Below are 25,410 nucleotides of genomic sequence, written 5' to 3' on the forward strand. Positions count from 1 at the left end.
CTCTTAATTCCTTTTCACATATATTCCTTCAAGCTTATGTACTTGAAAAGAAAAGGAACTGAAGTTTTATAGCCACAAATTACTATTGACTTCTATAGTACCCATAGAAGCCAATTTAAAGTTCCAGATTTTGGACAGCCTTATTTTATATCTAACTTAACACCCATATTAACTTTGGATTTGAGTCTGTAACCATATATTATTAACCAATTTTGATTTAAAAAAATATTTGGACTAAATTATCTCAATGCAATTTTCCTTTTCAGGTTTCATATCTAACAAGTTTTAATTTTAATATCTGTATAAAACCATCAACCAGTGTGCTGGTTTAACTGGAATTAAGTGTGAGATACAAAAAGAATTAGTGCATAAAGGCTTTGTATATAATGTTTTCAGTGGTGGGATTCAAATAATTTAACAACCGGTTCTCTGCTCTAATGATTTCTTCCAACAACCAGTTCACCAAATTGATCAGAAAGTTAACAACCGGTTCTCCCGAAGTGGTGCGAACTGGCTGAATCCCACCACTGAATGTTTTGTATAAATATTTATATTCAAAAACTTCTGAGTAACATTATCAAACTTTAAGATTAATACTTGAAAGGTCATGTACTAGTGATAGTAAATCAGTTATCATTCATTCTAGAACACAAATTAAAAAGCAAATGTATGCTTAACTTCAAAATTTGGTGCTAAAATCCAAGTAAAGTACAAAATGGATACTTCATTTAGACTATCTTTAAAAAGATATATGCAATTTTTTCTAGATATATGCAGTGAGACATACTTTGAACCAAATCTTTATTAATCCTATGGTAAATTCATAAAAAGGCCAACTCAACAAAACCTGGATCTATTTAAATATTGATGTTTTAATTATAAAATATTTGCTGTATATAGTAAAGTATTATTTATTTTTCCATTATTATAATATTAAATGCATTATCCATGATATAATTATGCTTTTACATTAGTATTTTCTTTAGAAACAAAGTTCACTGAAAATATACATTTGCAGTTAAAATGTCATGTACTGAAACTGTTTTTTCTGGCATGCCTATTTACAGCCCAGCATTTTAATTAACTGCCAAAGAAAATAATTATCTTTGGACTTAAGAACTACCTTAGAGCTCAACAGTGCCAGACCTGTATTTTCCCAGTTGTTAGTAATAATTCTTTTCTAAAAATTTAAATTTAAATGAAATGTAACCTCTAAAGCGTAGTTAACTTAAAAGTCAGAATATTAAAATTGAAACAAGGTTTGGTTCCAGTATTTGATGATTGTCCAGGTTAAGAATTGCTAAAATTCTATGTTATGTTTTTCTTCTTTCAAAAGTATATTCATATGAAAATTAATATTGATAAAGGAGAATATTTGTAGCTCTGAGTTGAAATGAGGAGTCTTTGCAAGCCAGTAGAATATAAACTGAGAGCACTCCTTAGTAGCAGTGATGATGTTGCCTGGTTTGGGTAATGAAACGCTTGCATAAAAACAACCAAGCTCAGAAGAAACAGCATTCTATGAAAATATTTTATCTGATGTTACGACTCATATGTTAAGTTAGAAACTCTGCATTGCTCATGCACATTTCTTATTCTAAGTCCCGATCAGCTATAATAGCAAGTTATATAATCTGTTTATATATATTTTTCATGAGTTGATAATTATGAATAGCCATATTGGAAAATACTGATGATACAACTAATCAAAGATCCAGTTTCTTATAACAATCAAAATAAAATGCTGTCAGGAAGTCCACAAGAAGGTTTAGAAAATAATAGTTTACTTCCCAGCAACAGATATACAATGGCAAAGAACAGCTTCAGAATGTCTGGATTTGAAAGCAGCATGTAAACATCATTAGAAATAGATACTAATGTAATAACCTATAGTAGCAGATCTTAGCCACAGTTTTTGGCAACAAGATTTTTTAACCTAATTCTAGAGCAGGGGTGTCAAACTGGATTTCTTCGAGGGCCAGATCAGCATTGTAATTCTCTGTGGGATGGGGGGGCTATGGGGGGGAGGGTGAGACAGGATGGATGCCTTCTGTAGCACCCTGCTGGCAAAAATGGGGCATGGGGAGCTCCGTATGGGGACTCCTGTTTTTGGTCTCCCTGGCCTCCAGCACCACTCTGCCAGGCAAAAACAGGTGCATGGAGGCCTACTAAGGCCTCCGCATGGCCCGTTTTCAGCCTCCCAGCCTCTAGCACCACTCTGCCAGCTGAAAACAGGCTGCGGGGAGGGCCACATGTGGCTTGTTTTGGCCAGTAGAGGCACTGCCGGCCAGTCCTTTGTTATTTCCAGGCTGGCCCCACAGGCCAGATTTAAGCACCCCGTGGGTCGGATCCAGCCTGCAGGCCTTGAGTTTGACGCCACTGTGCTAGAGTGTTCTTTTTATCTACCCTGATTCTAAAATACTGCTCAGTTAGATTTCAGCTTGTTCTAGATATTTTGCTTAAAACTAGAAAAGTTTGCTGATAAATTTATAACTTGGAACAAAATTAATCTAAAATGCTCAGCAGAGTTTTAAAATTCTTTTTAGATTTCTTTTTATGTACATTCAACTGAAAAATTAGCAATGAAAAACTAAAGAGTGAAAGAATTTAATATAGTATAGTATTTTATATATATTAATAGTTTGGTTGAAAACATATGCCATCTGCATTCTCAGAAACCTATAAACGTTATTTAATCTCCAATATTTGTTACATTTTTTGTTAAACTTGAAGTATCTTTTCATGATATAGATAAAATCTGTAATAAGTATTATACCTTTTGATCCTTTTCCTGATGTGCCTTCTACAGTAGTTTTGCTCCATATAAGCAATATCCCACCTGAATCACCAGTGAGAACTTCTCCATTGCCTAAAAATGCTAAGCACTGAACAAATTTGGGTTTGTCATATTTCTGGGAAAAAAAACAACAGAATATATTTAGGGCTTATATTTATGTATATTTATATAATATATTTAGTGAACTATATATGCAAACACAAGCACATAACCTTAATTCAGATAGGTTTACTGGGGTTGGGGCTCAGTAGAACATGTTAACATACATACAAATATATTTATGTGTATATATGTGTGTGTGTGTGTGTGTGTGTATGAAGGTGTATACAAACATATACACAAACACACACATATATATATACAAATATACTGTTCACACACACACACACACAAACATTACATGCTATTAAATCTCCTATTTTCTGAATAAGAATTATTATTACTAACAAAGGAAATTAAAGAAAAGGAAGATACATAATACTATGCAATATGAGATAAATGGTACAACTAGCTTGAGATTAGAAATAGTGAAGAATAATGAAAGGGGTGAAATCATAAGTCTAAAATGTCTGTAAGATAATGTATAAAATGTATAAATTTAATATTATGAGTGATAGAAATTATACAGTAATAAGGCATAATGGGACAAGAGGGATATAAATATTATTTATATCTTGTCCCATTATGCCTTATGGGAGGCATAATGGGAGAAAATGTAAATATTAGAAGATTATCGCTACGAAACAGTTGTAATAAGGGAATATATGTTATGTGTTTTGTGTTTGTTATGTTGTGTTATAAATAAATTAGAAAAAAGAATTATTATGAAGAAGAGTTCTCCTAAGGCTTTCTTGGGAAGAATATAATGTAATTATTGTACTTTCAAAAATTCTAATTTACAACTTCAGAAAATTTGTCCAATATATTCTTACCCCAAATATTCCTTGCTTCCTTGTTAATGAATTTGTATTCCAAGTCCAGAAAAAGATATGAGATTTGCCAGATGTTATTATTGTATCTTTATCAGTTGGATGGAAAGCTACTGCCAGGACAACTTCATTTGTAGTCTTTTAAAAGAAAAAAGGGAGTTGTCATTACTAAAGTTTTGGTTCTTATAAGTAACTGGAGAACTGCTTATGTAAACAGAGACACAAAACACAATAATGAAGCAGACTTGCTCATTTCTTATTCATGATTCATTCTTAGTATTCAAGTATCTGTCAAGCAGTTGTATTTTGGGGTACACCTTGCATTATTCTATAAAGAAAGATGTGGTGGCAGATGAGTTCATTTGTCAAATACCATCAATTCCTCTCAGCCTACTTCCAGAGTTGTTGCAATAATACCGTGTTTCTCCAAAAAGAAGGCCAGGCCTTATTTTCTTCTGACTTCCCCCCAAAATGGCTATGCCTTCTTTTTGGAGAGTTCTAATTATTGATTCACTTTGTGGTGGTGGCACCGACAGCCCTGCCCAGTAGGAGCCCACTGCTGGGCCACCCCTTCTGCAGTTGCTTGCTGCCACTCACATGCATTGACCCGGTCTCCATTTTGCCTTCAGATGCCTGCCAGAAGGCATCTGCAGCCAATAACAGAGCTCCGGATCAGTCTGGAGCTCTGTTATCGGTTGCAGATAACAGATGCCAGCAGGCATCTGAAGGCGAAACGGAGGCCAGGGCGATGTGTACGTGTGGCAGCAAGCAGCTGCAACAGAAGGTGAGGCAAGTATCGGGGTGGGCGAGGCCTGGTAAGTAGGGCAGCTCCATTCCTCCATCCTCATCCTAGCTTATTTTTTATCTGTGTGCCTCGCCCCATCCCCTAAACCCCGGGGTGGACGGGGTCTTAATTAGGGCTAATCTTTTAGGTGGGCCTTAATTTGATTGCATGCGCTCAAAAACGTGATAGGGCTTCTTTTCAAGGTGAGTCGTCTTTTTGGAGAAACACAGTAGGAAGTGCTGTGCGCATCCAGCTACATATAAATAAGAAGGTTAGAATTTAACCTTTTATATAAACAAAGGAATATGAAGATTCTGGCTCATGGATTCAATTTCTCTGGGTATTTGTATAAAACATCAGAGATACTTAGAATGTAATAGTGATAAAACTGGAGAAAGCAGCAGAAGAAAGATTTATCTTGGAAGTGTAGTTTACCTACCTTATTTATCCTTAGTAAATTTATCCTAGTAAATACAGTGATTATGTACAGTAAATGCAATATTATAATAATAATAATAATAATAATAATAATAATAATAATAATAATAATAATAATAATAATAATAATAATAATAATAATAATAATAATATTTTAATTTGTATACCGCCCTTCTCCCAAAGTACTCAGGGCAGTGAACAGCCAAATAAAACAACAATCAAATACACACAATACAGATAAAACAGTAGCTAAAAAACCTATTCAAATTTGGCCCAAATTTAAAATACATTTAAAATCCCAAAAAACTAATTAAAAATAAAAAAACCCATAAAAACATCTAAAAATTTGACTATGATATAAATAGTCTGGCATTGGTAAGCTAATCAAAACTTGAATAGAATACATGCCATTATTTTGATTCATGAATAGAAGTCATAGTTCGTATTTTTTTAAATTTCATTTATCATATCTTTTTCTCACAAACACTTTTTCCTATTAACTTAAAAAGCTAAATTAACTAAGTTTGTTGGGCGCTGTCCAAAATTTCCTTTGGTCAGTTGGGCAGCTATATACATATGATTAATAAATAAATAAAAATAAAAAGACTTCATGCATTTGATAAAAGTTTTCCAAGAACACTTACCGTATATACTCGAATATAAGCCGATCCGAGTATAAGCCGAGGTCCCCAATTTTACCCCAAAAACTGGGGTAAACTGGGGACTCGAGTATAAGCCGAGGGTGGGAAATGAGGCACCTACCGGTTGGGGAAACCCTCCCTCCCTCAGCTGAGAAGGCTGGCGGCTCCCCCGCCCCGCCCTCTCACTGCACCGGCAGGGCTTCAGTCCGGTAAAATGTGAAAAAAAGAAAAAAAAAAAACTCGAGTATAAGCCGTATATACTCGAGTATAAGCCGAGGGGCTTAAAAAAAAAAACTTGAGTATAAGCCGTATAGACCCGAGTATAAGCCGAGGGGACGTTTTTCAGCACAAAAAATGTGCTGAAAAACTCGGCTTATACTCGAGTATATACGGTATATTGTTTTAAATCTGCAGGTCATTGGGTCTAGCCAATTGATGTCTTCTGTCTCTGGTGACAGAAAGCTATTTGGTCCAACTGACCAATTCGTTTAGTGGAATGGAGATATGCTGTAAGTTAAGTAATTGTATCACTGGAATGACACATACTGAAGGTATCGTTTCTTTTTAGCCACAACACAAAACTCTACATTCCTCTGTGAAAAATTAGCAAAATTACCAAGAGGGACAAACAGAACTTAATGTTATTCACATAGCAACTATTTGCTTTGGAATTTTTCAAATTTCCAAATATTACCAAGCAGATTCAATATACTTTGCGTAACTTTGGTAATATATCAAAGCATTATTTACCTTTATCTCTGCTACTTTTGATTTCTTCTGCCAGTCCCAAACAGTCAGCATGTGTTCATTAGAATCATCAACCACACACAAATGTGTACCCGAATCCTTGCAAAGAAGATTTAAATTTTATGTCATCGTGTTATATAATGTCCTCTTATGTTTAAGAATGTTACAATGCAATGGTCTTCATTTTTACACGAAAGGATAAAATACATGAGGCAGATTAAGTCATTCTTTAGAGTCAGCTTTATTTTTAGATTGGATTCTCAACTAAAAGTGAATGTTGATGCAGCTTTCAGTCACAGATCCTTGTAATACTAGTACCACTGGTATAGGTAACAAAATAAAGTTATGCTCAATGGATATGCAAATACCTAAATCAAGTGGCTCTGCATTACGATTGGGTTTATACAGAATTTAATATGAATTACTATCTATGTGTTTCAGAGTTGTTTCATGATGGGTTAAACCAAACTTTCCCTACTAGGCAATGATTTATAAAATTCTTCAACTCAAAAAAATATAGCATTAAAAAAAGTCATTCTTTTTTATATTATTCTAATGCCTAAGTTCACTCTGCTGTTTATAAAATGCAGTTGGTCATTTATACTTGAAATGTAGATTTAACAACGGAATGGAATAAAGAATTAGAATGAACTATTAAGAACTATTAAAGTAAATTGAGACAGTCTGTACAGTCAACAATAAATCAATCATAAAGTATAAAGTACCAAAAACTTCCACATATTTTATCAATTCAATAAAACATAATTGTGCAATTATTGGCAATGTAGATTAGGAATGGATATGAATGGATATGAACATATGAAATGTCCTATAGAACTGCCCGATAAGAATGATTTGTCTTCCTTCCTTCCTTCCTTCCTTCCTTCCTTCCTTCCTTCCTTCCTTCCTTCCCCTTCCCTTCCCTTCCCTTCCCTTCCCTTCCCTTTTCGGTATTAAACTAGTAAAGTGAAAAATAGCAATCGAAATAATGCATTTGTGTCAATAAATTCCAACACAACATTTGAAAATATATAATTAAAAATCACCAGTTATTAAAAACTTATATTGTATAAAACAAATAAAAAGACAAAATTGGTATGTGGAAACTGAATTAAGTGAATTTCTTTCCTTAAAACTAATGCTCAACTTTTAAACATTATAATGATGGTATATGATTAATAGAAAAGGGGAAAAATTATATTTTGGGCATATGAATACCATAGCATATGAGAAAATTCAGTTCAAATGTTTGCACATCGATCTTTCAGCGTTTTGGTTGTTTTTACTCCATCCACAGTACATTTTTTTCTATCCTGGCTTTTAATAAATAACATATTTCTTAGTCAGAAACCTTGTAATATCATGTTATATCCTCAAAACATTAATTTGCAGGGCTTATATATTTACTAAAAAAACAGACAAATAAATAGTAGCTATATTTTGTTTCTGCTTCTCCTTAAAGAATACTGTCCACTCTGGCAAATTCTGTGGCCAAGTTGTAACTACTTCAAGTAACACTCCATTAAAATGGCACTATAATAAACCAAGATAATTTCTCATGGCAGATAAATTAAGATAAATTTCAAAAAATTATATTATATGAAATGCTAATTGTAATTCTAATTAATTTAACAAATTCATTTATTACAGCCAATGATTTATTATTACAATTTTTATACTGCAAGCACTACTATAATAGGGTATTATTTCAAGGAAGAGCATATTTTAATTATAACTATAAAAGGGCAGAAGTGCAAAACAAGATTCTTTCTTTCTATGTGTCAACATTTAAAACAGCTTCAGAATGAAAATTAAACTTTTGTATGAAGGCTTGCTATGAATAGATTTCTTGAATGCTCGTATAGCAGTGGTGAAATCTGAAGCGGTTTACTACCGGTTCACTGGCTGTGCATATGCGTGCAGTGCGTACCATGCACCATGCACCATATGCAAGGTGTGTGTGCGCACACTCAGCACACGTCAAAAAAAGGCATGGGCTAAGTAGAACAGTGCGCAGGGTGGGTGAGTGATCAGCTGTAGCACGCAATCTTTTTTTTTTTTACTTTTAAAAGTATTTTTTGCAACCTATTTGGCCGAATAAGTTGTAAAAAAAATGCTTTTAAAAGTAAAAAAGAAAGGCTCTGATGATCACGCAGCTCAGCTGTGATTATCACAGCCTCTTTTTTAACCTTTTAAAAGCATTTTTACAACCTATTTGGCAGAATAGGTTGTAAAAAATGCTTTTACAAGTAAAAAAAGGCTCTGACAATCGCGCGGCTCAGCTGTGATCGTCAAAGCCTTTTTTTTACTTTTAAAAATTTTTTTTAAAAGAAGCAGCAAGCAGGAAAGCAGGCGACCGGGCATTGGGTGGGCATGGGCGTGGGGGGGGGGAGAGGGATTTTTGCTACCAGTCCTCCGAACCACCCACTGCCATTGCTACTGGATCAGCTGATCTGGTCCAAACTGGGAGCATTTCACCCCTCCCTGATAGGACAGAAAGCTTTCTATATAGTAGATAGTAAAGTAAATATATCACATTAAGCTATATTGCCAGGTACTACTTTCAGTTATATTCCCTTCTCTGAGCAGTAAATAATTTTCTATTTGCTAAAGAGGAGTAACCTGTGATATTCTAGAAACTGTTGAATGGCAACATTTTTATCATTTTTGATCATACATCAAACAGACTGAAATTGAGAACCAATCATCTTCACTCTGTTCTAGGCAGTCAAATTATAGAGCATCATTTCTTTATCAACTCATTTATATGCCTTCTACTCCTGCAACTCCAAATGGCTATTTATTCCTATATCTAGAGTTACCAATATAGTTTATTATTGGATAAGTTATATAAAATATCTAATTAAATCAGAAATAAAATATAGTTTCTTTGCCTGATCCATGACATTCTGTTATAATCCAGTGATGATTAATTTTGCTACCAAGACTATGTTTGGATTCAATTCCAAAAAAATGCTTCACAGTATGTGGGATGGAATCAAACACTTGACTGCAACTCTTTAAGGCAGGTCTAACTGCAATACCACCAGTAACTACTGGAGGCAGCTTTGTTCCAAAAACTACAATTTCTTGGAACAATCATTGCTAATGAGTAAATAAGGATAATAATGGATACAAACCAGGTATAAAAAAGAATGAGATACACTGGCATTGCAAATAATACAATTAAGGACCAGAAAATTGACTTCGAAAGAGGTCCTTGTATAAAAAAAATTCATAGCTTCAATAGTGTGTCTACACTAGAAAATATCAGGCTGCTAATAGCTCTGCTAGATGCAATGTTAAAATACGTGAGCAAAATATTCACAGCTATTTATACAGACACACATAATACATTGTGAAACAAAGGCATGACGTTTTCCTTACTGCTTTTGAAAAATCCAGACATCCCACTCCACGTTCAAAAGTTCCAAGGCCAATAACCTGTAGAGTCATTAGGCTCACTGAATCCCATACTCTAACATGGGGCTGCAAAGGCTGTAAGTAAAAATAATTTGAAATAGGTGATTACTGAAAGGATAAAAAGAGGCACTTCCATTAGGCAGATATTGATTTGTATGAAGTCAGTCATTAGTTGGTATTCATCTACCAAATAAACATTGATTTGAGTGAAGTCCTTGCAATAAATAAAGGCATTTCAGTTCAATATTCAGAAAAAGATTTAGACATAATCTTATCCATATTTATTCTAAAATGTCTCAGATAAATGAATATAAGGCTGCAGCTTCCAACCATCACTGAGCCATAAACCACATCAAAAGGTACTGAAATGTTTTAAACAATACAAGTAAGGAAAGATATAGTTGAACAGCAATATCTCAGCATTTAGATTAAGGACATTTATTGGGGAAAAAAAGACAGTAATTCAGTTCTATGAAATGTGAAATTCATTAATATCATAGAGCTTTCTCACATTTTCCTTCCCATTGCACATCTTACTTTAAAAATGGCATAAGACAAGCAGGTACAAAACTCTGGATAAAATAAACTTTTCAAGATTTATGTCATCAACTGAAGACTTCTTTGGGAAATATATATTACATAATGCAATTTAAGATAACTTGCACAAATTATACCTTTTGAATTATTCATCAGACAAATGCAATAGTAAAAATGAGAAATTCCTAAGAGACTTTCCAGAATCAGAAACCCGTTATTGAGATAAAGTAATTAAGAACTTACTCTTCCATCTTTATCCACTCCAGCTATCTGTCCAGTTGCTATCCTGATTTTGTCTGGATGAACTGAAAGGCTAGAAGAAATAATCTTGTTAGGAATATTGCATGCTTTCACGCTATCTACCTATCTGAAAGTGGGGGAAAAGTATCTGTCAGCTCCAGGTAGATTTTAGGGAAATAGCAGCATACTGTTTATGAATCCAGACTACTCTATTTAAAATGTTAAACAGGACTTATTTTGTGCCACCGTGATGGCTCTATATCATCTTGTTCATGTGATCCACAATCAGCACACAGGCACAATCAAGATTTCACATTTTTTCTTTCAAAATCAAAAAATTTATAACTGATAAAATGTTAGCAAAAGTCCAGTTAATTGTCACACCAATATTTCAATTTCAAGTACCTGAAAATATTTATATTTTATATTTACTACACTACTATTTTCTAAGGAGCGTATTAAAACTAGGGATTGTTCAGATAATGGAAAAAGATTAAAACTTAATTAGGCATACAAATTCATAACTTAATCACTTATTAACTGTGAAGCAATATGGATAGAGTTCAGATTATACCAGTTTAAGTAGCTTTTACCAAGGAACAAACAACAGTTCATTAATAACATAGGAGTGGTAAATCTAAATCCTTCAATAAAATCAAGTATCAGAAAGAATGCCTCTTAATTTTGAAAGAAACCACATGATTTTACACAATACATGAGTGTCTTCATCATTGTTCTTGGCAAGTTTGTATATTGGATGTTGGAAACCAGACACATGGCAAATGACATGAAACAATCAATCTCTTTAAGAGTAACTGAAGTATGAATAATGGAAGCATATACTAACCATTTAACACAATCCGTATGACCCAAGTAATGACGCTGAGTCCGCTCTTCATAATTAAACAGTATTACCACAGATGCTATGAAATATACTATTTCTCCAGTAGGTAAGAGGTAAACATTAGCTCGACAGTCCCTGCCACGATAACCATATCTTTTTTTTTAATGTCAAGGTTTTTCAAAATTAATCAGGATTAATGATGGAAGCTTATGCTATAAAGATCTATGGTAACATGAAAACATGTTTCACTCATATGCTGTCAATATAGTCTTAAGAATCCAACATACCCCTCCTTGGAATTTTGCGCCTAAGAGACTTGTTTGGAGTCCACATTGGTATCAGACACTTGAAAGTCCTTTTGAAACTTCTAACTGAAATTTATCATTTCACAAGGCTGATATATTTTTTCAAGCTTGACAGACAGCTTCACAGTTCAATTCAGTTTTTAGTATTTATGAAATCACTTTTGCATTCCAGCTGACATAAATAATGTTGATATTCATCTTTTTAACGTTTTGTACTGTTTAGAACTTATGTTTGGTATTTACATTTACATTTATATCTACATACTGTTTTTATATATTGCCCCAAAAGCTTGGAATGGAATTATTAATAAAGATTACACACTTTATGGGGAGAAAATGGCTCTTTAGATGGCGAAAATATCTCTGACCTAAGAGATAGGAGACTATTAAGTATGAAAACACGTCCATCTGTAAACCAAAGTAATGAACTTTTCATTATGTAACTTAATCCATTTTTCAGCACCAGAATATATAAATTAGCAAGATTTCCTGATGTGGCAGTCCTTAAACTGTGTTAGTTTTACAAGGCCTTCTAAAAGTAATGTACAAAAATTCCAGAAAGTTGTCATAAGGGGAAAGATGTCTAGAATACTGATTATGACCTTCAGGGTTTCAGTAGAAGAAAGTTAATTTTAAATTTATATTTGAAATAGAATAATTCAATAGTCAAAACCTGAAACACCAAACATAATTAGTAAGTTAGTAAGTACATTCTGCCTTGATATTTTTGTTTACCATGTTTAATGTCATGCCACACTTTGTGATAATGAATTCTTAAAACAATATATGAAAAAACTACTGGGCTGCGGCCTATTCACAACCGGGCTGCCTGAGCTGTGGGCCAGCATGCATGCATGCGCATGCTCAACTCCCCCCACGCCCCACAAGCTAGGCCAACAAGACACAAAGATTGGGGATAGCTGATCTACGAGATATCCTAACAACAAATCAGTCTAGCCTAAATTGACACTCATGAACTGAAAGGATGTCAGCCCTACAAGATAAGGCAGATATGTAAAGGAATATAGTCAATGTAAAGACTATTAGAACTCTGTTTTTGCAGTGTATTATAGAATTGTGAAAGCCTGCCAAAATTTTCCACTATCCTGTCTTATACCACACAGAATCATGTTGGGGCTATTTTGAGTCTCTTATGTATTTTCCCAGATTTCATGTACTATCTATTTTGTTGATAACTTTTGTATTCCTTCACTAGCTCTGCCTCTCTTTACAGCAGGAGAAGCATCTGTAAGACTAATGTTTTCTTCAAAATAATGAAATTATTCCTCCTCTGTAAGTTCTGTCCCTTCAATAAAAGTATGTTATATCACAATGCAAAGGAGGTGGAGCCTGCATTGAAGTAGTGCTTTTGTCATTCCTTCCCACTTTCTCAGATGTCCCTGTGGACAGCCTTGCTGAAAGAGTAACGTATATGAAGAAACTGTGTTTATATTCAGTTTATAATACTGCTTGTTAATCAATTAAAAGTGTTTCAATGCTGCAGTCACATATTTGTCTTCACACAATTATGTACCATATTTATCTGAAAGGTAGTCTAGTTTCCCTATTTCCACATGATTCACCATTAAAATGGGATGAAAATCTGAGATCCACTGTAAACAGGGTAACAGTTTTCTTTCTGTAACATTAAAAATTATGACACCATCCATTTTGCTACTCTGATCTTTAAAACTCATCAAGTGGTCTTCATATTAAGTATTTTCTTTCTGCATGCTGCATCTTTTCTGAGATTGTAGATGTGTTTAATGGTTTAGATGAATGAATGAAAATGTAATTTGTATATGGCTTTGGTCTAGCATTTTGATGGTGTGCAAAAATTACACACAAGGGAAGGTAGACCTCAAGATAACAAACAAAAAAGTTCCCTAATCTGTAGAAGACAGACACCTCCCTGATCCAAAAAGGCAACTGCAAAAATTACACAAAAGGGAAGGTAGACCTCAAGATAACAAACAACAAAGTTCCCTAATCTGTAGAAGACAGACACCTCCCTGATCCAAGAAGGCAACTGCTGCCTTTATAGGTGATGGTAATCCAGTGCTTAACAGCATGAAGAAATATAGGGCTCTAAAGTAACTATGGAAAATGTCTGTGTGAAACTATTTAAAAAAAATCAATAGGAGTAATTGAGTTGCTGCAAGGAAACTGATATCCAAGGAGTTCCAGAAGACAACAGTGTTTTTTTTCTCCCTAAGAGATAATTTATTAATTTTTATCAAGTTAAGAGAGCTTAAATAAGGCAAAATTGAAAATTAGATTTTAAAGAGAAGAGTGGAAAGCAAACTATTAAAAATAGAAAGTGTTTTCCTTGAAGTGTGCAATAAGGATACACCCACTCCAGTTTTAATTTCTCAGGGGGCAGCTCTGTCTTGATTTCATAATATTTGTCAACTTCTGAAGGAAGAAACATTGTGATGGGCCGTCCCCGCATGAACATCTTGATATACTCGCCTTCTGTTAAAACAAAAACCGCATACCAGAATGAGAATGTTTTGCAAAATAAAAAATAAAAAATGTTAGATTCAGTAAAGAACTATAATGTTGACATTAAGCTTCATTATAAAAGTACAAAATTGAGATCCAAAATTTTAGGCCAGAAAGCACAAACAGAATTACAAAAGCATAATATTATCAATGACAAAACATTCATAAATTCAGTGAACTAGTGGCTCAGAATATTGGTGCTGGCATAGTAGAACACATCTTTTATCCAATCCCACAACTTTCCCATCCCCCTACTCTATTAAGTGCATAAGATAATTTTTAACTGATTTGAAAACGTCTGTATTTTTATTGCTTATTTGTTCATTTTTTCCTTATTGTCTTTTGTGATAGATTTAAAAATTATAAGCAGAATAAATCAAATAATTATAAAAGAAATAATGATGGACCCAGCATCTGAATTAAAATGTAAAAAAGAAAACAAGCATCAGTAATATTTTACTTTAAAGGTCAAGACTATGCAGAGTAAGCATATCCTAAGTAGGAGATTGCACTATTCCAACAATAGCTCTAGTATAATACACTGGCATGCTCTGAAATATCCACAGGTATGCTGCATCATTACTAGAGATGGACTGCTTCCATTTCTCCTCTCATGTCCTAGAAACCTGTGACATCTTAGGAGTTCCACCTATGGGATGAGTGTTGTGAGATGCCACCTGGCAGTTTCATCTCTGAGATGTGTACCGTGAGATACAAAGAGTTGCAAAGTTCTGGACTAAAGCAACTGCATCTTTCTCAAATGGACATCATTGAAATTAGCTTAACATCCTTTCTTTCTGGGGACTAAATCACATGGAATAACACTATATTTGCCTAAAAAAATACAATGGTATCTTGGCACCTGATGTTAATTATTTCTGGGAGGAGCAATAAGTACCAAAAATGACAAGTACCAAGCAAATTTTTCCCATAAGGAATAACGTAATAATCACGAGACAGCCAACATCAAGAAGTTCTAGCTTGTGTGTCAAGTACCAAACAAATGCTGAGTACTAGGACAAAATTTTTGCATCAAAATGTGTTGAGTACAAAATTTTACAAGTTTCAAAGCAATCGAGTACCAAATACCACTATAAATAAAGTATGCTCTACATAGCTCATTTAGAACTATAAACTGATTCCTATGTGAATGTCAGTAATTACAAATGTTTTACTGCATATGTAGTATACCTTGCCTTTGCCAGAATGCCTTTGCCAGGATAGAGGCTTAGCGTTGAATCCAATGAAACATCAGCCCAAAGAGCTTAGTCATGTACAGTATGAGGAACATTTGGCCCTGTGGAAGTTGCTGCACTAAATTTGCCAAGAGCTTTTAGTCAAGATCATGGTAATAACGGTAGTTGTTCTGACCTTAGTAGAATAACAATATCTAACAAAATGAATTTTTAAGAAGTATGAAAATGCCTGTATAGTGGATTGTGTAAAGCAGGACTGTCAAGCTCCTGGCGTGAGGGCTGGATACGTAACATGTGGGCCACGCCTATGCCCATTTTAGCGAAGGGGAAAAAAGTCCCGATACATCACATGACGCTGTGAAAATGTGAGTGTGACACCCCTGATGTAAAGGAAGGATCTTAACAGGTCTTCCTTAAATGGTAAAAATATAACTTAATACATATTCTTGGTAAAATGAGAAACATGAAAGGAAAATCATCAAGAACATATGGTAAATTTATTTATTTATTTTATTTTATTTATTTATTTCGATTTTTATACCGCCCTTCTCCCAAGGACTCAGCCAAGTAAAAATACTATATAAACATTAAAAGAAATTAAAAAAACATATTATAATGTGGCCGAAATAATTAAAACAATTTAAAATCTTAAAATATAAATAACCCCAATAAAATTTCAATCCAGTCCCGCTTGAATAAATAGGTGCGTTTTCAGCTCACGGCGAAAAGTCCGAAGATCAGGCACTTGACGTAAACCAGGGGGAAGTTCATTCCAAAGCGTAGGAGCTTTGGGGGCCGCCAGCCGACATTGCTTGGCGGACAGCACCCTGAGAAGGCCCTCTCTGTGTGAGTGTACGGGTCGGTGGGAGGCAAAAGGTAACAGCAGGCGGTCCCGTAAGTACCCGGGTCCTAAGCCATGGAGCGCTTTAAAGGTGGTAACCAGAATCTTGAAGCGCACCCGAAAGACCACAGGAAGCCAGTGCAAACTACGCAGGATTGGTGTTACATGGGAGCAACGAGTTGCTCCCACTATTACCTGCGCAGCTGCATTCTGGACTAACTGCAGCCTCCGGGTGCACTTCAAGGGCAGCCCCATGTAGAGAGCATTGCAATAGTCCAAGCGGGAAGTGACAAGGGCATGAGTGACCGTGCATAAGGCATCCCGGTCAAGAAAGGGGCGCAACTGGCGCACCAAGCGTACTTGGTGGAAGGCCCTCTTGGAGACGGCCGCCAAATGATCATCAAACGATAGTCGCCCATCCAAGAGGACACCCAAGTTGCGCACCCTCTCCGTTGGGGCCAATAACTCGCCCCCCACAGCCAGCTGCGGCTGCAGCTGAGTATCATCAGCGTACAGATGATAACTCACCCCGAAACCACTGATGACCTCACCCAGCGGCTTCATGTAGATGTTGAACAGGAGGGGTGAGAGAATCGACCCCTGAGACACCCCACAAGTAAGGTGTCTCGCGGTTGACCTCTGCCCCCCTGTCAACACCGTCTGCGACCGGTCGGAGAGATAGGAGGAGAACCACCGATAAACGGTGCCTCCCACTCCCAACCCCTCCAACTGGTGAGCAGGATACCATGGTCGATGGTATCAAACGCCGCTGAGAGATCTAATAGGACCGGGCAGAGGAACAACCCCTATCCCTGGCCCTCCAGAGGTCATCCACCAACGCGACCAAAGCTGTCTCCGTACTGTGACCGGACCGGAAGCCGGACTGGAACGGGTCTAGATAGACGGCTTCATCCAGGTACCGGGGAAGCTGCCATGCAACCACACTCTCTACAACCTTCGCCACAAAGCGAAGGTTGGAGACTGGACGGTAATTTCCCAAAATAGCTGGGTCCAGGGAAGGCTTCTTGAGGAGGGGTCTCACCACCGCCTCTTTCAAAGCAGCGGGGGAAACCCCTTCCATCAAAGAAGCATTTATAATTCCCTGGAGCCAGCCTCGTGTCACTTCCTGAGTAGCCAGCACCAGCCAGGAAGGACACGGGTCCAGTAAACATGTGGTCGCATGTAGCCTCCCCAGTAACCTGTCCACGTCCTCGGAAGCCACAGTCTCAAACTCATCCCAAACAACCTCAACAAGACGTGCCTCTGCCATCCCACTTGGATCATCGCAATTTTGGTCTAAACTATCCCGAAGCTGAACGATTTTATCGTATAGATAACCGTTAAACTCCTCAGCACGTCCCTGTAGGGGGTCATCCCGCCCCTCCTGATGAAGGAGGGAGCGAGTCACCCGGAACAGGGCGGCCGGGCGGTTATCTGCCGATGCAATGAGGGTGGAAACGTAAAAACGCTTCGCCTCCCTCATTGCCACTTGGTAGGTCTTAGTAAAAGATCTCACTAGTGTCCAATCAGCCTCGGAACAGCTAGACCTCCAGGTACTCTCTAGGTGTCTTCTCCGGCGTTTCATCTCCCTCAGCTTCTCAGAGAACCAGGCCGCAACTAGTTCTTCAGTCGTGCCGTGGGCAAGATCCTCAGGGAACGGCCCAAGCTCCGTCCGGAACCTCTCAGGGTCCATCAGGCGCCTGGGACGGAACCAACGCATTGGCTCCGTCTCCCTGCGGTAGTGAGCGGCGGTCTGAAAGTCCAGGCGAAGGAGTAAAACAACTCTATTCATGTTTCAATATTTCAGTCTAGATCAGGGGTGTCAAACTCATGGCCTGCAGGCTGGATCCGTCACACGCTGGCCACTCCCTCCCTCAGTTTACGAAGGGGAAAAAAGTTGCGCTACGTCATGTGATGACAACATGATGCTGTGAGTTTGACACCTCTGGTCTAGATCAAACTAACTGCATATTCAATAGTTCAACAGTCAGTGGCCATAAAGTGCCTTTAGTTATCATTCCAAAATGTGCTATATACAAATTGAGGTGAGCTACTACTGCTTCCTGGCAGGCATTTTGTCTACTTGCCTATCATGGGAAGCTATTTGAGTACTCTTAATGAACTTTTGAAAACATAGAACTCATAAGAAAATTCAATGACATCAGAAGAAAAAGAATACGTCAAAGTATGAAGATCATAGAGCTTAGATTATAAATAATGTCCTACAAAGATATTAAGCCACTTTTGAGTTCTTATGCATGGAAATAAGAAGAAAGAATTTTTTTTTTCTATTGGGGCATATTATGCAAACTTTATAAAATAAATTCTTTGTTTCAGATAATTTGATTATCTGGAGAGGGGGTTGCTTCTTACACTATCCTTGATTCTCTCTTTGAAAGCCAACACCATGAAATGGTCTTGTCAGTATACAAACCTGCAGGGCAATTAAGGCATTAAAGCAAATGTCTTTTGAAAACTATATAGATAATGTCAGATCAACAAAAGCATTTCCAAACAAAGAATCCTAGCTCTGGGCCAAGTTCCTGCAAATACAAGCTAAAAGAAGAAACAGTTTGACTCCCTTTTAATTTATATTGCCTTAATTACCATGTTCCAGAACATTAGTTTGAATTTTACTGGGTCTTTTCCAAATTGTTTAACAGTTTTTTAAAGGCTACAACCAGAAGACATTGTTCATGTGCATACTGAGCAAGATTTTAACATTTTTTTATCCTCAGTGTTTCTTAAATTTTTCAAGAGTGTACTAGCTATTTTTAAAAAGAAATGTGTGATCTCATATATTTAAAAGCACAATGATAGAAAATCAGTCCTAAACTGCTTACCTATCAAATGCTTATAAATAATATTTTAATTGGATATTCTAAAGAAGCAAGTTTTACATACATGTTCAGAATATTCTTCTTCATGTGAAAGCAACACTCTCACTATGTATCTTGATCTCGCCTACAGAATAATAGAGAACCAAAAATGTTTGCTATAATACTGTAATTGAAGTATGAAAAAAGAACTATTCTTAAAAAAAAAGCCTTCATGAGCATAATGATTAAGCTATCAGACAGTGAAAGTTTGAGATGGCCTGGTTATTTTTCTTTACTGTAGTTGCTCATCACAAAGAACTTGTAAATGTCACTGCAACACTGATATGCTAAAGCACGGCACGCAACCCTATGTTCAAAACAGGAATGTTTTGATATACAGCTCTGGCATTGAAAGTAAGTCACTGAAGGGTAGGATACAATCATCCTTTTCCATCAAGTCACTTCTTTTTCTATCTAAGATAGAAAACCTGTAGCCCTCAATGTATAAAACACCGATTTGTATTTCTTTTTGCAACAGGGAACACAATGATATTGTCATAATGCATAATATTTCAGAGGGTTTTTATACTAGGCTTTCTTTTAATTTTTGTTTTCAAAATGTTAATGATAAATACAAATGGCAAAATAACGGCAACAAAGGAGCCAAAAATAGATGTATTTGTACAATTCTAGGTCATGAAGGTGCTTGGTGCTCTCTGAGGCTTGGCTGTTTTCTTGCAGACATTTCAATTCTAAGTTATCTTTTGTATGGCTTTAATGTAGTGGCAAGAGAGAGACTAATTTAGTCTTCCCCAAGTTTAGTGCTTTTTCAATATGTTGGACTATAATCCCCATCATTTCAAACAGCATAGTTGTCCAGTAAGTACACAAACTTGCATTTCTACAGCTATTTTTCATTTCCAGTTTTTCTTTATGGAAAAGACATATGGAAATGTATCAACTTAAAGAAAGGGACTTCATATTTGCAGGCAAATTAGAAAAAAAATGCAAAATTGCAGTTTGGCAGATATGTCTCACAATATTTTTAAGCAAAAGCGCTTATATCTATAAAACAAATGTACTATTTATGAAGAAAACAAAGGGTTGGGTGGGTGTACTTCTATTCTATACGTTCAACTCAAGTATTCAAAGAGATAATCCTGTACTATATTAACACTTTTTGTTAAAGAAATCTGCAAGTAGAGTCTTGCTGTCCTGGCAGCAACCTATCAAGGCTTTATTGCACATTCAGCCATGTCAAAAGCTGAGTCCTTAAAATAGGCACTGGCACATAGTTGTACCCTTGATCTAAAGCCAAACATGGTAGAAAATTTATTAGAATCATTAGAACAGATTCTAAAAGTGACGGCATGTTGTTGATGTTCATTTTAAAGTTTTTGTATACTTTGAAAAAGATATCTACCATTAACTGATGCTGTTAATGCTATAATAAATTGAATCACATTAAAAGAAGAAAAATAATGAAGAAAAAGAGAACTCTTAATATGTTCCCCTTTAAAATATTATGCCATAAACTTTTGTGATTCGAGTATGTTTATAAGATACACGAAACATTATTCTTTACTGCAATGCACTGCATATACATAAGCAAATGAGAAACAGAACTATAAACAATAAGGATAAACAGTCATGAAGTATTTAAAAAGTATAAGCTGTGAATAACCAAAAGTAATCTTAAAAGTATGTAAAATGGCCCTAGGAAACAATATGACATAAATAATTGTCAATAAACAGTACAATTCTGCTATTAATTAATAATTATAGTAGGGCAAAAAACCAGTATCTAAACTCAGATCTATATGGACTCAATCAAATATTCGGATAAATTATAATACATGATTTCTTCCTACGGAGCTCCTTTTTTTAAGAATATAGTAATATTTTTTACACCAGCAGAAGAATGTCCCAGGAGCCTTAAATGTTTTCGTACCATTTTCTGAATGCTTCTATCTCTTATGCTTGTAGGTCTTCATCCAGAATCAACAATAAATCAGTTTATTATTCTTAAAACAAGTTTAATTAAGATTTGGGCTTGTGTTTCCTACATTTCCTTTCTATCTTGAGAAGAAAGCTATTCCTTCTATTTTGGGTAACCATTATTTAGATTTCTATGAAGGATATTACTTTAAGTAGTTTAGTGAGACAAACCAACTTCAAACTTTAGTTTATAAAGCTGTCATGATTCAATAAATTTTAACTGAGATTAATCTTATTCTAAATGTGGTCTGTGGTAAAATTTAAAGTAGAAGATTCAGATCCCTCCTCACTCTTACTAAGAAAGAAGAAAAGGTAATGAGGGATTCATAAATGCTGGCTTTGACACATATCTCAGGTTTTATTTATTTCAATAATTTGCATGGCTGCCTGGTCCTAGACAGCTCACAACAAGCAATAAAAGTATGGTAATAAAAAAAGAACAAAATCTTCCTACCATGTGCCAGACTATTGTACCTATACTATTAATCCTCTAACTCAATTTGACTGTGTATATGGCTATTGTCTATTATGCCATATATTTATTTATTTATCAAATTTATATGGCTACATTTCTCACATAGGGTTTAAATGCTACTTCTACCCCATAGTGCTAAGAAGGTTACACAATTCCATACAGTACAATATGAATATAACAGTGTATAACATCTCTTACTGATCTTGGTCAAGACTCTAATAAATACGCAATTTCTTCTTTAGATTAATGTAAATTTTAATGTAGCTTTAATTGTATTAGATACAGTATAGTTAAAAAATTATTAAAATGCACATTAATATAAATCTTACTAACTTTAAACTAGATAAATAGTAGCTTATAAAAACAAGAAATGTCAGTTTTCAGCAGCCTTTTCCAACTTGGGACTCTCAGTGTGTTGATATTGAAATCACTATTATATAAAGTAGTTGAAAATATGGAGAGTTGCAACCTCAACACATTTGGAAAAAAATCAAGGAAGAAAAGTTTGGTGTATGGAGTGCCATAAAAAAAAAATCTGAAATAAGTAAAGGGCATTTGCCAAGGTACAGTCATCTGAACCATACAACAGAGGAGGAAGATTATTCCATATCTGCAGATAACTGGGCAAGTTATGAATTTGTGGAAGTCGTAAGCATGAATATGTTTGTCCCTCTATAAAAGACAAATTGCAGCAATTTTAGTGAATAAGCCGTACAACTAAATGAACTTGTTCCCTGTTTCAGTCACATTAGCAAATCAAAGCAACTTTCTTCTAATCCTCAGGAAGAACTTTTCTTAGCTAAAAGTAAGGTAAATATATAATTCAACACTTTATCTTCTTTTAATATGTCAACTTCAACCAAAGCTGTTTTACAGAGTCAGCATATTGCCCCAACAATTTGGCTCCTCATTTTACCCACCTTGGAAGGATCGAAAGCTGAGTCAACCTTGACCCTGGTGGGATTTTAACTGCCAAATTGCAGGCAGTTGGCAGACAGCAGAAGTAGCCTGCAGTACTGCGTTCTAACCATTGCGCCACTGAGGCTCTATGCTGGATTTTAATATGAATTTTTGGATCATACACAAGGCCAAAGTTTCATGACTATCCAGCAGCCTATAGTTTTTTTTTTTCTGCATGACAGAAACTCTAGTAGTTTAAAATAAAAGCAGCAGATCCAAACTCAGTTGAATGTGCACAAAGATATCTGAATCAGGACAAAGGTTTTTTAGAGGCAAGGTTCTTCTAACTAATATTTCACATTTCACATTTTCACTCTAGAGGTAAGCAGGCAAGAGAAACAAATCTACTGAACTGTAAACAGTAAACCAAATTTTATCATGTTAATAAAAGATGCTAATTATTCTAAAACAACTTCTGAGAATGGTTATCAAACATCTTACTCTTAATTAATAAAAACAATAGCAAAAAGCAAATATTTTTGATTACCTTGGCTGACGATCACATCCTTGTGTCTATGGAAAGAAATGCATAGTATTACTAATATATGAAAATATGAAAGTATAGTTCATTCATCCTTAACTGAAATTCTTCAGATGGGTTAGCATAATTTTCATGTGATAGGGCACATATTTTGAAAAAGTAATTTGGCTTTATATGAAATCTGAATAATGGAAAATTCTGATTAAGGAATGAAACAGAACAATTGACTTCAAAGTTACCTAGTTAAAGGAAAAAATGCAGGGGTGAAATCTAAATTTTTTTGCTACCAGTTCTGTGGGCGTGGCTTTGTGGGCGTGACTTGGTGGGGGTCATGTGACTGGGTGGGTGTGGCTATGTAACCATGTGACTGGGGGATCAAAAGACAGAAACTCACTAGCAATGTCCTGCTGGAACAGGGTTGGATTAGATGACCTCCAGGTCCCTTCCAGCCCTGGATTATCCTCTGAAGCTGCGTCAGGTTTGTACTACTTCCTTCCTCTCCTCCTTCCTTCCTTCCCTGCCTCCTTTCTCTCTCTCTCTCTCTCTCTCTCTCTCTCAAAAATGAACCCACACAACCACCCCGCTTTTCCTCCCAGCAGGCTTCCCTGATAGAAAAACCAAAAAAACAGAAGGGGGGTTAGTCTGTTTGGACTAAACCCCCCCCCCCACCGTTTTTTGGTTTGGCTATTAGAGCCTGCTGGGAGGAAAAACGGACCCCTTCCCGTTTTTCGGTTTGGCTAGCAGAGCCTGCTGGGAGGAAAAATGGACTCTCCCCCTCCCCCGGCTTTTTGGCTAGCACCCAGCTGAGCTGCACGATCATCGGAGGCTTTTTTTTTTAACTTTTAAAAGCATTTTTTCGGCCGAAGAAAATATGCTTTTAAAAGTAAACAAAAAAAAAACCCTCTGATGATCGTGCGGCTCAGCTGAGCATGAGAGGCGGGCAGGGATTTTTGCTACCAGTTCTCCGAACCACCTGCTGCCATCGCTACCGGATCACACGATCCAGTCCGAACCGGGAGCATTTCACCCCTGAAAAAATGTGATAAAATAAGAATGCAATTGTGTAGAAGATGAATGAAATATACAACTGGAGCTTTTCTAGAACTATATCATCCAAAAAGCATGCAGGTTCATGACTTGCATATCAAAATATTGAAAAGGGGGTGAAAGTAAATGCAATTGTACAGGGCAACATCCAACATTTCATAATTTTGCTCAATACATGTGATCTTCCCCATCTTAATACCCAAATCTTCTTTTGGTGCTTCTTTTGGAGTGATGGCAGTGATAAACTCAAAGAAGGGAGGAAATCAATTCCATCAGTGATAGTGATAGATACCATTGGTGTCCAAAATTATTATATTTTTACAAAGCTTTATAGAATAACAACTCAGGATGCCAACAAGATATCCAGTACTTACTTATCTGCATTCTTGCCACTTTTGGGTATCAATTTTGATGCAGAAGTTGCTCTTATTAATTTATTACGACTGTCTTCTGAACTTTCCCATGTGCTTTGTGATTTTTCAACTGTTGACAATCTCTTCAAACTAGAAAGACAAGCACAGTGTATTTCTATATTTAGTATATGCTAAACCAAGAACTAAATGAGATATTGCAAGCAATTGTGCTGGAAACAAAACAGGTCAAGCAGTAGAAGATAAAAGAAAGCCAGGATAGGCCTTTCTCCAAGCAAATCCACAGGACCCTCAGAAAGAAGGATTAGATAGTGCTCTAACTGGATCTTGAAAGACAGTCAAAAGGGCAACATTTATTAAAGCCTTTTAAACACAGTTATCAAAGGTTGCTCTAAAACGTTTGGTAAAAATTAAAAAGATCATTTGATTGGCATGGCATTGTTATTCCCAAATATAGAAACAATACCTTGACAACATTCCCCATTTTAAATCAGGGGGAAAACCAGGTGAGATTTTCAAATAAAGGAGCATATTAGCCCTGGTTGGACATGTACTCAAAACTCTTCTTCAATTTTCTATTTTCCATCAGGTTCTGGTTGGTAGACTTAACACTTCGATAAGATTAGAAAGAATAAATTATTGCCTACCAAAATAAAGTAAGCTATCACAATGAGTGACTGTAAATGAGAAATAGAAGGTTTCCTTCCAAAATCACAGTTGCCACCTGATTTCAAACTGACTTCAAACAATAGCTACAAGTCCAGGCAGATCCCCAAACTACATCTATTCCATTTGGAGAAGTATAATTCAGAAGTAAGGACAGAAAATGACCAAAGCCAGATGATCCATGAACCCATTGTCAAACATTCTTGTTAAGAGTTGAATTTAAGCCTGGCTCTTCCCATTCAGACCTTAATAGCCTCTAGGCACTGGGACAAAATCTTGGCATCATCTTGAGTGCAAGAGGCTGAGATGTACAATTGACTATCATTTGTGTACATGTGCTTCTTGACCCCAGGTAGACAGATGTTT

At 35.9% G+C, this 25,410-nt stretch overlaps 1 protein-coding gene across 1 annotated transcript in view; it reads right to left on the reverse strand.

The window, feature by feature from the left end:
* EML4 (EMAP like 4) overlaps positions 1–25,410 on the reverse strand; it is a 134,140-nt gene that overhangs the window by 24,862 nt on the left and 83,868 nt on the right. Inside the window, exons 5-13 of the mRNA XM_058165250.1 lie at positions 24,382–24,510; positions 22,967–22,992; positions 14,037–14,160; positions 11,384–11,533; positions 10,540–10,609; positions 9,724–9,834; positions 6,340–6,435; positions 3,730–3,864; positions 2,777–2,912 (exon numbers count right to left, since the gene is read on the reverse strand). Of these exons, the coding sequence (XP_058021233.1) occupies positions 2,777–2,912; positions 3,730–3,864; positions 6,340–6,435; positions 9,724–9,834; positions 10,540–10,609; positions 11,384–11,533; positions 14,037–14,160; positions 22,967–22,992; positions 24,382–24,510 (977 nt within the window). The remainder of the gene's footprint in view (positions 1–2,776; positions 2,913–3,729; positions 3,865–6,339; positions 6,436–9,723; positions 9,835–10,539; positions 10,610–11,383; positions 11,534–14,036; positions 14,161–22,966; positions 22,993–24,381; positions 24,511–25,410) is intronic.

The sequence above is a fragment of the Ahaetulla prasina genome, chromosome 1 (genome assembly GCF_028640845.1).
Source record: "Ahaetulla prasina isolate Xishuangbanna chromosome 1, ASM2864084v1, whole genome shotgun sequence".
Taxonomy (NCBI): Eukaryota; Metazoa; Chordata; class Lepidosauria; order Squamata; family Colubridae; genus Ahaetulla; species Ahaetulla prasina.